Genomic DNA, 15,782 nt, shown 5'->3' on the forward strand with positions numbered 1-15,782 from the left:
TTCGCAACATAACATCTTTTTTTCTCGCTTTCTGTTACTGTAGTCGGTCTTTCACGTTTCATTCACATCCTCCATTGTTCTCGACCATTTCAAATTTGTATCCCAAAATGCCTTGCATGAATGGGGAAAGCCCACTACATGATGCATGACACAGTATCTTGTATTGCATCATGGTGAAGCGAGAAAAAATAGCGGCGAATTTAGGGCCCTAAATTCATTAATTGTTCTATTTTAAAAACAAACAAACAAACAAACAAACAAACAAACAAACAAACAAACAAACAAACAAACAAAAACAAATAAAATTGGAAGTCTGTGATTTGAATTCAGTAGCTTTCGGTCCACTAAACGAAAATAATTGGGTGTCAGGGAAAATTCTTTTTATGACCTGAACCTGAAAAATCTGAAAGTCAGTCTACCTTTAATTACAATTATTAATGAAGTTATGGACTAATTAAGCCTTAATGAGCAGTTCACCAAAAATTGCTTCTTCCCAAATCAACTCTGTGCCGTTTTGGATTCTTTCAGGCAAATAGGTCGGTATTCCTAGGGTGCAACATTTATTGCGCAAGGTGGCCCACTTTAGTTCGTTCCTTCTGGACTAGATGAGGCCAGAGTTAGCTACGCCGTCATTGACGGTCTTGTTCTTATTTACTGTTTGATCTCGAATTAAGAAGGGAAGAAATTCCACTAATTAACTTCTGACTGGTACTGTAGTTCAAAAAGCAATTACATTTGTGTTTATTAGATTTACCTTGAAGAGATAGCCATTCTTTATCTTATTCTGGATAGATTCATAGTCTGACAGAAGTCCACATAGAATGGCATACCTAGGGACACAAAAGGAAAGGTAGATGCATAATAATAATAAACCCATTTTCTCCCCCCCCCCCACAAAACACTTCCCATTACTAATCTGATCAAAAGCATGAAGTAAAGACATGTCACATAATGCTCCTTCATGGGAAATGGTTGTACCCCATGTGTCTATCCACAGCAAGGCTTGAAAGTGCCTGACTGCTTAGTCAGTATTTTGTGTACGTGTGTATGCATATGCTCAATGGCATGCTTAAAGGGATAGTTCGGGATTTTTGACATGAATCTGTATGGCATCCCCATCAATAGTGTCGTGCAAACACACTGACTTACCCCTGACAGCATCCTGTGAGTCCAGTTCTTGTCCAGTTTTGGTCCAGACGAAAGTAGTCCGGCAAGTTTGTTGGGGTCACGAAAGTAAAATGTTTTTCGTCTCAAAACAGTATGTGTTCAAAAGAGTGATATATTTGCATCACAAAACCGTTGCCAAATAAAAAGTCAGACCTCGAAATCGCTTGGCACTATTTTCTCTCCCTCGGTATCACTGCTGTCATGTTGACATCTGCGCAGGAATCAACACCTTTCTCATTGTTTGGCAGTGATTAGGAGTTCAGATCAGCGGCGCTAACAAGCTAATTTGAGAGCAAGAACAGCGACAAATTTATCACCTTCTATAACCTATACAATAATATATTTGTGAAAATGGTGCGCACTTGCGACTATCCAGGCTGTAGCAACAAAGATGTGGCTGAATCTCCGCACACATTTCACCGTCGTAGTCAGACATGTTGTCGCTAACTTTGCTAGCAGTAAACAATGTAGTGATGCGTCGGTCGCGAACGATCCGGTTCAAAGAGCCGGCTCTTTGAAGTGAACGACGGGAGCTGGCTCTTCGGTGGGAGCCGAGTTGGGGAGCCGAATTAGTTTTTTGTCCTTAGGTGCCTTAGAGAGAGAGAGAGAGAGAGAGAGAGAGAGTTCAGCTCAGCTGAAGGATGATTGTCTATTTGACAACCATGATCATTGTTTTGTTGCCGTGAATTCCTAAAGCTCATGATATAAATTGTCGCTCATAAATTGACAGGTTCGGTCGGCAACCGCCTTGGCATGGCCAGATTAATCTGCGGTATACAACGAGACAGCAGTCATTATAACAGGAGCATATTTGCTGTTCCAGCGGCTTCTCATTACTGGTGGAGCAGAGTGCGGCACTTTTTTCTCTTTTTACATGCGCTCAAGATGCCACATATTTTGTTGCACATTGTTCTGTTTGTTAAAATAATTTCCAACTTTGCTTCATAGTTTCTTAGGCCTGATTTATACTTCATAATTTATTTTGTGGCATTTTGTTCAAGGTCGAGTGTGAAATAAAGCCATAAAGGATAAACAGTTGATGTCTTCTGTGTATTTCATATTGGTAATATAACACAGTTTTGCATTATGTTTGTGAGAAAATAATTTATTAATTGGTAAGTAAGTTTTATTTCTATAGCTAGAACATTGTTACACTGCTATACTTTACAAAGCTTTACAATGGCTACAAAAACTAAAAAATAAAATGGAAAACATCCTATTGATAAAATATAAATAATAATGTAATTAATTAACTAGTTAATTGCAGCAATTAAATCAAAAATAAAATCTCAGGAGCCGTTTGAGAGCCGAAAGAGCCGGCTCCTTATAGTAAGAAGAGCCAAAAGAGCCGGCTCCCGAAAAAGAGCCGAAATTCCCATCACTAAAACAATGAATGAAACAGCTGTGGCTGTCACCTGGCGGCAGCGCGCAGTGATAAGAAGGGAGAGAAAATAGTGCCAAGCGATTTCGAGGTCTGACTTTTTATTTGGCAACGGTTTTGTGATGCAAATATATCACTCTTTTGAACACATACTGTTTTGAGACGAAAAACGTTTTACTTTCGTGACCCCAACAAACTTGCCGGACTACTTTCGTCTGGACCAAAACTGGACAAGAACTGGACTCACAGGATGCTGTCAGGCGTAAGTCAGTGTGTTTGCACGACACTATTGATGGGGATGCCATACAGATTCATGTCAAAAATCCCAAACTATCCTTTTAAAGATCGTTTTGAGAAGGAGGTATGAGGTGACCAAAGGTTTGCCACCACAGCAAAGTTAATCCTGCTGGTAGTCCCACTCAAACAGTACATCCTGAGTACAAACACCTTTTAAACCCAGGATCAAGAGATGAAAACAATGTCAATCACAGAAATGGCGATGGGACGCATAGGGGACTCAATTTCTGTGTGTAAGCCCATGTGTCTGCATGTAAGTCAGTTTGTGCATTTGTTCGTAGAGGTGGTCCTGGTGCAGATTTCTGCTCAGGAGGAAGTAAAACTTTTTTTTTTATTTTTGCAGAAAGCTCTCCTGGGGAGGTGACTGGCTAACCCTGACCTTCACTTGAATTCAACATACCATTTCTAATCAACCTGCTGCTCCCAAAACGAAAACAGTGAAGAATAAACGGGCTTATCTTTTGGTTTCAAACTATCATTCTTCAGCTTGCAGGAAAACGTTGTAGCGTAGCTGCAATAAAAAAACAAAACTGCATCCAAGGAATAATAATTTTTTTTTGCAAGTGCCACATGAATCGTTGACTTGGCTTAATTCTGGTGTTCCTGTATTAACCTTGTCAGTATTACACGAGTGAAGAAAACTTGAAGAATGACTGACAGAACTGATTTACTTCCAAATAAAACTGTTAGCAGTGTAGGTTTTGGCATCTCATTTTGGCAGTGCATTAGCAGGAATAATGACATGTTTCTATGGTTGTTGCTAAAACCCATGACACGGAACGGGATTCAGGCAGTGACCTCCCATATGCGATGGGATGGGACACCTACCTTATTGTCCGTGATGGGATATAATTTGTTATTTAATAAATAATTAAAAAAAAAAAAGCCTCCGCACTCTTCGATAAAAGAGTCTCAACTGTATTTTTAGAGGGTCAATGGTTCTGATTGTTCTAAGGCTCTTTCTTGGAATGCTATAGAGATTATTTAAAGGTTGCAGAGGGATGAAGCAAAGAACCATTTAGAGTGCTAGACAGAACCTGTTTCTGAAACAAATATTTAAAAAATGTTTAACATTTTATACACACACGGAAATGAAAGAATACTGATGCATTATCTCATTCATCCTTTGATCTCAAACACAAATGTCTTCATTGTATTGTAAAAACAAATAATTGACCTTGCTGTTCCAATACTTTATAATACATGGGGCCAAATTACTCAGTTCTGATTGGCCAATCAAGGAGGGGTTTTTCCTTAACACGGGGCCGTATTTCTGAAATGCTATTGGCTAGTTTGTTGCTTGGTTACTTGGTTAAATTTATAACGATGAATGGTATTTGTAATTCCTTTTAGATCAAGCACAGAGTTTTCTTGCATTTAGCAATCGGCTTTTGTAAAGAAGTAGTTCTAATAAAATTTTGTAAACCACTTTCAAAATCCTCGTGTTGTGTCGTGTCGCCGTGTCATGATGAAAGACGCTTTAGAAACTGATTCAAACGTGCAAGATAGTCTTGCATCCTGATTGGTTCAGAAAACATGAATGACAAATGTTGTGAACTTGAATGGCTTCCGAAGTATGAATTTGGCCCTATACATTATAAACAAAATCATATGGTTCCTCGTAAAATCAAGGATCAATTTCACTCGTAATTTCAAAGTTTTGAAATTGCCCAAGTCGCTTCAAAAATCACTCGTGAAATTAATCCTTAATTTTACTCTACCCCATACGATTACCTATACTTGTATACATCGGTCAGCCATAACATTAAAACCACCTGCCTAATATTGTGTAGATCCTACTTGTGCCACCAAAACCGCTCTGACACATTGAGGCATGGATTCAAGACCTTTGAAGGTGTGCTGTGGTATCCGGCACTAAGATGTTAGCAGCAGATCCTTTACGTCCTGTAATTTCAAGTCAAGTCAAGTAAAGTTTATTTTTATAGCGCTTTTAACAATAGACATTGTCGCAAAGCAGCTTTACAGAATTTAAGTGACTTTAAACATGAGCTAATTTTATCCCACAAGGTCCGGTCTTGGGTAATTTGTGAGATGGGGCATCTATAGATGATTTGCAACTACATGATCAAAATGTGCTACGTTATGAGCGCCCACCATGATGGTGGATATACAAAGCAACTACGATGGCAGCTGCTGAAAGTGTGTCCATAAACAATGCTGAATTTTCTCAGTAGTACCACGATTTGAACATTCGAGTGAAGATTCAATACAAAGATAAGATAGATATGTGTGGGTTTTGACTCATATTATTTAAAAAAGTCAGACTTTTCTGAGAATAAGATGCTTCTACCAACCATCGAGTACCCAGACATCGTGTTCTATCCGGTTTGGCAGACTTTGTGGGTCAACAAGTCTTAAATGAAGGCTTAAATCCATGGAAGCCTATAACTTCTTTGTCTCTGGATCGGTAAATACCTTATTAATTAAACCAGTCAACGATGACAAAGCAGTTGTACTTGCAAGGGTAAGTTAGGGCTTCTTTTGCATTTAGTTTACTTCCATGTGTAAACAACAGACGAAGTGTGAAATTTTGACAAGTCTCTAGCTTTATGGCTCACAAATTTTATTTCAGGTCAGCCACTCTAAAATTATAATTTTATAATTATAAAATAACAATGACCGAGTGAACCACGACAAGAGAACGCTCATTTTATAGCAAGATTCTAGCAACACGAAATAAAATTCTTCTATGATATTATCGAGAAAGCTTTTGAATCTCACCTGAGATAAAATGATTACTGCAAAAATGAGCTGTTTTGGTTTTAGCCTCTGTTAGATCAGCCCTGCCGATGTTGCTCAGCTGTGCTTGTCTCCTTTCCGTACTAAGCCTCAGAGTTCCCTCGCCCTCTTTCCGAATCACGGACGGAATTCTAAAAAATCGGAACGTGCCACAGTCACGAGTACTGTTGTGACCAACCATTTCAGATATGGCATAGCTAAAAGAACGCTTAAAGCAGTGGAAAAACAGAGTTGCGCACGCATGACTGTTTTGTATGGAATGTCGCTTTACCCAGTGTTTGTATATCCACCAACATGGCCGACATCCGAATTTCTACTTTGCTTTGACGTCACTTGCAAGTCAAGGATAGATTGGACTTGTTTGTACAGTATGTCCCGTAGATGCTCAATCAAATTGAAATCTGGGGAATTTGAAGGCCAAATCAACACCTATAACTCTGTCACATTCCTAAGCAATTTTTGCAGTGTGGCAGGGAACATTATCCTGCTGAAAGAGGCCACTACTATTACAGAATAGTGTTGCCATTAAGGGGTATACATCATCTGTCGGCTGCTCCCGTGAGGAGTTGCCACAGCAGATCTGTTCTGCATATTTGGTTTGGCATAGGTTTTACACCAGATGCCCTTCCTGATGCAGCTCTCCCCAGTCTATCTGGGCTTGGGACCAGCGCTAAGTATGCACTGGTTTGTGCAACCCCAGTGGCTGCTGAAGGGGTGTACATGGTCTGCAAAAATGTTTAGGTAGGTGGTATGCGTCAAAAGTAACATCCACATGAATGCCAGGACCCAAGGTTTCCCAGCAGAACATTGCTCAGAGTATCACACTGCCTCCACTGGCTTCCCTTGTTCCCATAGTGCATCCTGGTGCAATCTTTTCCCCAGGAAAGTGACACGCACACACCTGGCCATCCACATGATGCCTTCTTCCATTACTCAATAGTCCAGTTCTGATGTTCACGTGCCTATTGTAGGCACTTTTGAAAGTGGACAGGGGTCACGTATGGGCACTCTGACTGATCCGCAACTATGCAGTCCTATACGTAGCAAGCTATGATGCACTGTTTGTCCTGACAGCTTTCCATCATAACCAGCATTAACTTTTTCAGCAATTTGTTCTACAGTATGCTCTTCTGTGGGATCAGACCAGACAGGCTAGCCTTCACTCCCCATGTACATCAGTGAGCCTTGGGCAGCCATGACTGTCACCAGTTCACAGGTTGTCCTTCCTTGAACCACTTTTGGTAGGTACTAACCATTGCATACCAGGAACACCCCACAAGACGTGCTGTTTTGGAGATGTTAAACTTCAACAAAGGACTAAATTTTGTTCCCCAAGGGAAGATTTACTCAAAACATCAATGAGAACTGGAATCGGATGATAAAAGAGAGGAGATACAATTCTAGTCAGAAGAAAATTTGTTAAGTTGACCTAATTATTAACTTATCAAAAAATTTGACAATACAATGACCAAGTGTTGTGCAGAAGGTCTAGTTTTTCCAAATAAAACAATCAGAACCATCAGAACCAAATCCATTGAGAACTGAGGGAGGGAGGAGACACGATTTAACTGAAAAGAAACAAAGCTGTAAACAAATTGTTTACAAGTAAATCAACAAACAAATTACCAAGTTTTGTTCCCTGAGGGAAGAGCTACCAAAAACATCAATCAGAACTGAAATTGGGTGAGAACTGCGAGGAGATTCAATTCTAATGAGAAGTCCCAAAATTCGTTAATGTGACCTAATTAGCAGTTTGTTAGCAAAAATTTGACAATACAATGACCATGTGTTGAATGACTAGTCCTTTCAAAATGAAACAGACAGAACTGAAATCCATTGAGAATTGAGGGAGGAGATATGATTTAACTGAAAATAAACAAATTGTTTACAACAGGAAAGTCAACAAACAAACGACTAAGTTTTGTTCCTCAAGAGATCTACCCAAAATTTTGATCAGAACTGAAATAGGATGAGAAATGAGAGAGAAGATAAAATTATAGTGAGAATTCGTTAATTTGGCCGAAGTACTAACTTGTGAGCAAAAAATTTGACAAAAACAACCACCAAATTTTGTGCAGAGTGAGGAGTTCTTTCAAACAAAACAATTGGAACGGAACTTTGTGGAAAATTGATGGAGGAGATATGATTTAACTGAACTGTGGACGATGGACGCCACGCCATGGCAATAGTTCATCGGCCTTACGGCCAGCTGAGCTGATGAGGTGGATTGTGATAACATCACCCCTGCCCTGTGGAGGTTGTTGGTGATGCCACCGACACTGGCTTTTGGATTTTTCTTCACAGTTCTCACAATCAGTACGTTTACATGCACATCCAAATCGAGCTGCTGTCGGTAATCGAGCAAAGGGTCCCAGCAGGGGTGCCAGAGAAATCCAATCCTACATGCACACAAGGAAATCGAGCTATTGTGTGAGGTACATTGTGCACCCGAGCCACAGGTGGCGCTACATGCCCCATCGTGTTGGTACACTTCCGGTTGTCGTCATGAAGAAGAGCTATTCAAGAGTATAAACAAAGTTATCAGTTCCGTGTTCACAAGAAGTGTTTGTAGTTTGCATGTACGAAAAGAAGTGTTCCTAATAAAGTGGCGGCTAAGGTGAAGTGTCATGCCGACCGAGGCTGTTTTTTTTTTTTTTTCGACCGAGGCTGTTGTGTTTCCCACTTGTGGTCTCGTCACTCGTCACTTCCGGAAGGGGCAGTGCTGAAGTAAGCAGCTCGACTCCGTAGCTCGATAGGGTATACATGCACTGAGTAGCTCGGCAAAAATCGCATAATCTAGGTCGTGTAGCTTGATTACGAGAAATCAAGTTCGGTTCAATTTCAGCCTAGCTAAGGTGTTTCCATGCCATTTAGAACTTCGATTTCAGTCGAGCAACGGCAGAAATTCGATTTTCTCTATGTGCATGTAAATGCACTGAATGTTTATTATCAACTGCTGTTGCTGATCAGTGTCAGGTTGTTAGTACACCAGTGGTTTCTTTCTTTTTCAAGAGAAATACAAGTTGTTGTATTGGTTATGCCCAATGCTTGTGAAGAAGAAGAAAAAAACCTTTGTCACATGCACACTTCAAGCACAGTGAGATTCATTCTCTGCATTTAACCCATCTGATGCAGTGAACACACACACACACACACACACACACACACACACACACACACACACACACACACACACACCAGTAGGCAGCCACACTACAGCCCCTGGGGAGCAGTTAGGGGTTAGGTACCTTGCTCAAGGGGACTTCATGTTAACCTAACTGCATGTCTTTGAACTGTGGGGGAAACCAACCGGAGCACCCGGAGGAAACCCACACAGACACGGGGAGAACATACAAATTCCACACAGAAAGGCCCCCGTGGACCGCTGGTCTCGAACCCAGAACCTTCTTACTGTGAGGTGAGAGTGCTAATCACTACACCACTGTGGCCCTGATTGATTTTCCCGCTTTTCCTTTTTCAAAATCGATTACAAAATGCCTTGGCTTGCAGTAGACCGAGGTTCTGCTCTGTTGAGATACTGTATCTCCTAATAAAATCACATGGAGAAGTCGTGTGCCTGGGCAGGACAAGTGTACTGTCCAATAAACCCACACTCCCACTGGCGTTGTTCAATAGGCGTCAGTCTTTGCTACCATTAAAACACATTGTACTTGAACCTGCCATACGCTTCAAAGGAGATTTTCATGCAGGCTGTGCTGTTCACTGAACACAGTTTACGTAAAAGTAAAGTGCAATAATGCACTAAGATTTTTGATCAATTGATTCGCTAAAATGTTGGATTTCACCAAAAATGATGAATAATATAGACATTTTGGTAAACATTATAATGAAATTCTAGGAGGTGCCATTCCAGTCTTAAAGCAATCACCTGCAGCAATGTTTTATTGAAAAGAACACTAGTGTCTCTCTTATTAGTCAAAGCATAAAGTCAGGAATAAAAAAAAAAACCCTGTCAACTACAATCAGTACAAATCAGAATATTAGGAAAATGTGCGTAACACATATTGCACCATCTCCTAGATAATTGCAGAGATGAATAACGTTTAGAAGCAGCATGATTCATTGTTAATAAATTTTGAACGAAGTCAGAGGGTAAGTTAATGACAAGGATGCATACCAGAAACGATTACTAATACAGTTTCCTATCAGAATGTACAGGTGAGAAGAAGAAAGACCATTGCTCAACAATCCTAAGGGTAATTCAGTTTTATCTGTTTTCACTTATTAGTCTGTGAAGTGCTCATACTGAACCATAGTACATAGCTGTCATGTTCTGGCAACGCCTGTGGAGGTGTGTACTGACCCAAAGATGTCTGAGCCAATTGCAAAACAACTTCTGACTGTCTAAATGCATTGCAGATTTATCACGTTTGTCCTAGGAATCTGGGGTTTTCCATCTAAATAAGCTTCGTGGGCAAATATCATTCTAACTCATTACATTTCATGGATTTTTTTTAAACATGTTACTATAATCTTTGATCTTGTTTAAAAAAATAAAAAATAAATCAATTTTGCTAAGACAAACAGCCATTTCTTCTCGGTCCTTTAAACTCTCTTGTGATGGGAAATATACTGTTACAACGCACTGCGACCATAAAATGTTTAAGAAACATCTTACAGAAACCTTCACCATATCACTGATGAGCTTTTCTTCCTTAACAACACATTTCTAACTGCACCATACAAGTTCCTGTGAATGAGTTTATACGTTTTGAGTAATTTGATTATTTCAGAAAAGGCTGCTCTCCTGGGAATTTTATACACAGCACTCAAGCTTACACAGAATGGCGTGGGAAAAAATTATTATATAATCATTTTTATTTATATATATATATATATATATATATATATATATATATATATATATATATATATATATATATAAAATTTATTTATTTACTTACTTATTTGTGTGTGGGGTCCACCTCAAGGTGCATTCTGAGATATATATATATATCTCAGAATGCACCTTGAGGTGGACCCCACACACAAATAAGTAAGTAAGTAAGTAAGTAAATAAATAATAATAAAAAAACCACTAATTTTTATACCATTTACCTGCTTGGATGTAAACACCCTTAAATTAAAGCTGAATGTCTGCAATTTGAGCTCATATCCATTATTTCATTTCAACTCCAATATATTGTGGCAGGAAGCTAAAATAATAACTTTGTCAAAGTCCAAATTTATGTACCTGACGGACATTTGACACATACACACGCCCACACAGAATATTCAATCTTTCAGCATTAATTTGAGGGTCGGTGGAGGAATTACAGCAGTTTTATAAATGTCTTGCCCCCTTTTTTAAGGGATCTAAAGTAATTAGAGAGGAAGGTAGAGAGATCAGGGTTTTATAAACAGGTTGGAGAGATTTTAAAAGTCATAGGTGTTTTGTCTCAGATCTTTGTCGGATACTTACCGGGTATGTAAAGTTTATTTTATTTTCTGAAGCAAAGAACTCCAAACCTTTCCAAGTAAGAGGAGACTGTGAAAGAAACTACAAGTCTGAGTTACCACTTGACTCAAACCCCAATATACAAGTTCCTACGGTATATTTCGATATTTTCCCCTATGAACCTAAACACACACACACACACACACACACACACACACACACACACACACACACACACACACACACACACACACAGAAAAGTTGGAGAGATTAACATGAAAGATGGAGCGTGTGAACCAGCCCTTTAAAAAAAAAGAATGAATGACATATTGTTACTGCCAACATATTACACAAGCCCATATCCTTCAGGCTACCAAGTGATAACAAAGGGGATTAAGAACCGTTTGGTGAATGGGGGGAGTAAGATTCATTACACCTCCTCTCCCAAAACAAAGAGAGTTCAGTTATACCTCCAGGAACAGTTTCTAACTCTAATTTTTCATGTACACAAGTATTTCTCCATACTTTGCCTAGGCTCAAGCTGCAGCAATTCAGACACAAATAAGATCCACTTCAAGGCCAACTTGTATATTTTTGAGGGGACATGTTATGCAAGGCAACATATACGGTACAGTGGTACACAACACTAGAATCATTGTTCCAGCACCATTTCCTTTATAGTGTGATTCTTAGAAAGCCCAGCAACCTTTTCCCAGAAAATTAAGGCACAGTAAAGCATAATGAATAAAGCTCCCCCATCTGCTTACAGCACAGACTCATCTAAACCTGGAAATACACAAACATACTGAAACAGACAGATCTTGCATACTACAGCTAAACAAGTGTGCCATCACCCTTGAGAATTCTGTTGAGGATTTCTTGCTAATCCTAGACTAAGGAGGGAATGGACGAGCCCAACAGCGTGGGATTTAGATGGACTAAATGCAGTAAGAGGGATGAGAAAATTTTTATTACAACTTGTAATATCAGGGTGTGAGCATATCACTGCTAATAAAAGTTAAATAGAGACATACACAAAATCACACAAACAAGCTGCAACCACAGACTCGCATCTGAACAAGAACATCATAACAATAGAATGCAAGTGGATCTTAGTAATGCACAACAAAATGCATGGTGGAGGACATTGCTGCACTGAACATACTGGTGAAACAAGGGTGAGTCGGTGCAGTTTAAAGAGGACCAGCCACGAGAGAGCCACCACCTGCGTCATGTCACACTACACTCATGACAATACCTTAAAACAGCAGTACATGCAATGATGATCAGCCAATCATGAGGCAACATGCATCATGCTGATACAGGTCAAGAGCTACAGTTTTTTCCACCTGTATTAACATGGATCGTTGGGTATCGTTTGTTTTCTCCCCTGATCTTGGTGCCTAAACATGGAGATTCAAAACCATCTGGGACATGGAAATTCAAAACCATCACATAAACCTCTATATACGGTATGTCACTCGTGAGGAAATCGATGAATTGTTTTGATAAATTTGGGGACTTTTTGTTTGTGAATGTGTCTATATAACAAAGAAAACTCACACTTTGGCTTGAAGATATGAAGTTTATCTTCTCGTGTTGAAAAACTTGTATTTTTCATACGAAATACATCGCGGATCTGAGGGACATATTTAAATAATATTGGCTGGCATTGAGTGGTACCGTATATCAGATCTATTCCATTCAGCTAGTATGATACTGAACGAGTCGAAGACGAGTTCAATATCATGCTAGCTGAATGGAATATATCTGATATACCACGAAAAAAAGCCAGCTATTATTATTATTACTACATACAGTGGCATGCAAAAGTTTGGGCACCCTTACTGAAAATGTCTGTTACTGTGAATAGTTAAGTGAGCAGAAAATGAACTGATCACCAAAAGGCATAAGGGTAAAGATGGCACATTTCTTTAATATCTTCTGCAAGATTACGTTTTTATTTCCATCAGGCATAAAATACCAAAAAATGAAAAGGACCTGAAGCAAAAGTTTGGGCACCTGACATGGTCAATACTTAGTAACACCCCCTTTGGCAAGTATCACAGCTTGTAAACACTTTTTGTAGCCAGCTAATAATCTTTCAGCTCTTACCTGGGGGATTTTCGCGCATGTCCTTGCAAAAGGTTTCCAGTTCTACAAGTTTCTTGGGCTGTCTTGCATGCACTGCTCTTTTGAGATCTAGCCACAGATTTTCAATGATGTTTAGGTCAGGGGACTGTGAGGGCCAGGGCAAAACCGTCAGCTTGTGCCTCTTGAGGTATTCCATTGTAGATTTTGAGGTGTGTTTTGGATCATTGTCTTATTGTAGGACCCATCTTCTTTTTAACTTCAACTTTTTTACAGATGGTGTGATGTTTGCTTCCAGAGTTTGCTGGTATTTATTTGAATCCATTCTTCCCTCAACCAATGAAATGTGCCCTGTGCCACTGGCTGCAACACAACCCCAAAGCATGATCAATCCACACCCATGCTTCAGAGTTGGAGAGGTGTTCTTTTCCTGAAATTTGGCACGCTTTTTTTCTCCAAACATACCTTTGCACATTGTGGCCAAAAAGTTCTATTTTGATTTCATCAGTCCACAGGACTTGTTTCCAAAATGCATCAGGCTTGCTTAGATGTTCATTTGCAAACTTCAGATGCTGAATTTTGTGGCTAGAATGCAGGAAAGGTTTTCTTCTGATGACTCTTCCACGAAGGTCATATTTGTTCAGGTGTCTCTGCATAGTAGAACAGTGCACCACCACTCCAGGGTCTGCTACATCTTTCTGTAGGTCTTTTGCAGTCAAGCAGGGGTTTTTATTTGCCTTTCTAGCAATCCAACGAGCAGTTCTTCCAGAAAGTTTTCTTCATCTTCCAGACCTCACCTTGATCTCCACTGTTTTTGTTAACTGCCATTTCTTAATAAACATTACAATCTGAGGAAACGGCTACCTGAAAACACTTTGCTACGTTCTTGTAGCCTTCTCCTGCTTTGTGAGCATCAATTATTTTATTTTTCAGAATGCAAAGGCCCTTTTGCCAGTAGTCAGCTGGGATAGGCTCCAGCTTGCCTGCGACCCTGTAGAAGGATAAAGCGGCTAGAGATAATGAGATGAGATGAGAATGCGAGGGCATTGCTTAGAGGAGCCCATGGCTGTTGATTTTAGGGACAAGTTTGAGAAGTCAGAGAATTTATACAGCTTTGAAATCTGCATCATCTGACCTTCCCTAACAAAGAATTTGAACAAGCCACAGCTCAATAAGCTAATTAAGGTCTGGAACCTTGGTAAAAGTTACCTGAGAACTCAAATGTATTGGGGTGCCCGAACTTTTAGATGGTGTTCCTTTTCTTTTTTCACTCTCCAATTGTACAGAACAAAAATAATACACAAATCTTGCAGAAAATGCTGAAAAGAAATGTATTGTCTTTACCTTTATGCCTTTTGGTGATGAGTTCATCTTCTGCTCACTTTACTATTCACAGTAACAGACATTTTCAGTAAGGGTGCCCAAACTTTTGCATGCCACTGTATACATTTCTTTTGGGTGTTCAACACATCTTTCTCTTTCAAAATTCTCTCAAAGTCTTCCGTATTTAACAAAGCAAACCTGGCGGCCATGTTTGCTTACAAATTGTCACAGGCATTCACTATTCCATCGAAAAAAAAAATGTCCTGTATGTATAATAATTCCCGATATTTCACTCTGATGTCACTCCCGTCAACATGGCGAACTGGTTCAAAATGAAAATTCTTTTGATTAATTTGTGTTTTTTTTTTTGTGTGTGTGTGTGTGTGTGTGTGTGTGCCTATATAATATAAAGAACATTACACGGTGGCGTGAAGATATGAATTTTATCATCTCGTGTTGAAAATATTTGCACTCGTTCGCTTCGCTCACTTGTGAATATGTTCACCACTTGAAGATAAACTTCATATCGTCGCACAACCGTGTAATATCCTCCATTTATACATATATACACTACCGTTCAAAAGTTTGGGGTCACTTTGAAATTTCCTTATTTTTGAAAGAAAAGCACTGTTCTTTTCAATGAAGATCACTTTAAACTAATCAGAAATACACTCTATACATTGCTAATGTGGTAAATGACTATTCTAGCTAAATTCTACTAAATGTCTGTGTAGCAGTTCGGAGCAGGTGGGTGGGGCACAGAGGACGGCAGGACAGAGATCAGGTTCAAACTTGGCATTTATTGTCACACTTTTCAGTATAACAGTCACTCTCTCACGCACACACACACACGATGAGTGTCTGTTCAGGGGAGAGCTCTGCTCTCTCTCCTTATATAGGGCGCGGTCACTGGGAAGACACAAACACAGGTTAATTGCTCTCAGGTGTAGTGATTCTGCCACTCACCTTCCCTGACTCCGCCCTCCTGTCACAGACCGGCGCTTGACCATGCCCCTGCTGCCACATACCCCCACCGCCCGACTCAGGCCGGGTGGCTGTCCGGCCTGCAGCCGACTCCCCCCCCCCCCCCCCTTGACGGGAGAGGAAGTCCGCCACGACCATCTGCGCCCCCGGCCTGTGGACCACCTTGAAATTAAAGGGTTGGAGTGCGATACCAATGGGTGATCTGCGCGTTGGCATCTTTCATGCGGTGGAGCCACTGGAGGGGCGCGTGGTCCGAACAGAGGGTGAAAGGGCGCCCCAGCAGGTAGTACCGGAGGGCGAGGACCGCCCACTTGATGGCCAGAAACTCTCTTTCTCTATGGTGCTGTAGCGCCCCTCACG

General features: G+C 40.2%; 1 protein-coding gene across 3 annotated transcripts in view; it reads right to left on the bottom strand.

Annotated features, from left to right (window-relative positions):
• Positions 1-15,782, bottom strand: part of LOC132889593 (regulator of microtubule dynamics protein 2) — a 107,725-nt gene that overhangs the window by 14,452 nt on the left and 77,491 nt on the right. For all 3 annotated transcript variants that reach the window (XM_060926259.1, XM_060926258.1, XM_060926260.1), the window contains exon 6: positions 755-830. In XM_060926259.1, coding sequence (XP_060782242.1) covers positions 755-830 — 76 coding nt within the window. The remainder of the gene's footprint in view (positions 1-754; positions 831-15,782) is intronic.

The sequence above is a fragment of the Neoarius graeffei genome, chromosome 7, assembly GCF_027579695.1.
Source record: "Neoarius graeffei isolate fNeoGra1 chromosome 7, fNeoGra1.pri, whole genome shotgun sequence".
NCBI classification, from domain to species: domain Eukaryota; kingdom Metazoa; phylum Chordata; class Actinopteri; order Siluriformes; family Ariidae; genus Neoarius; species Neoarius graeffei.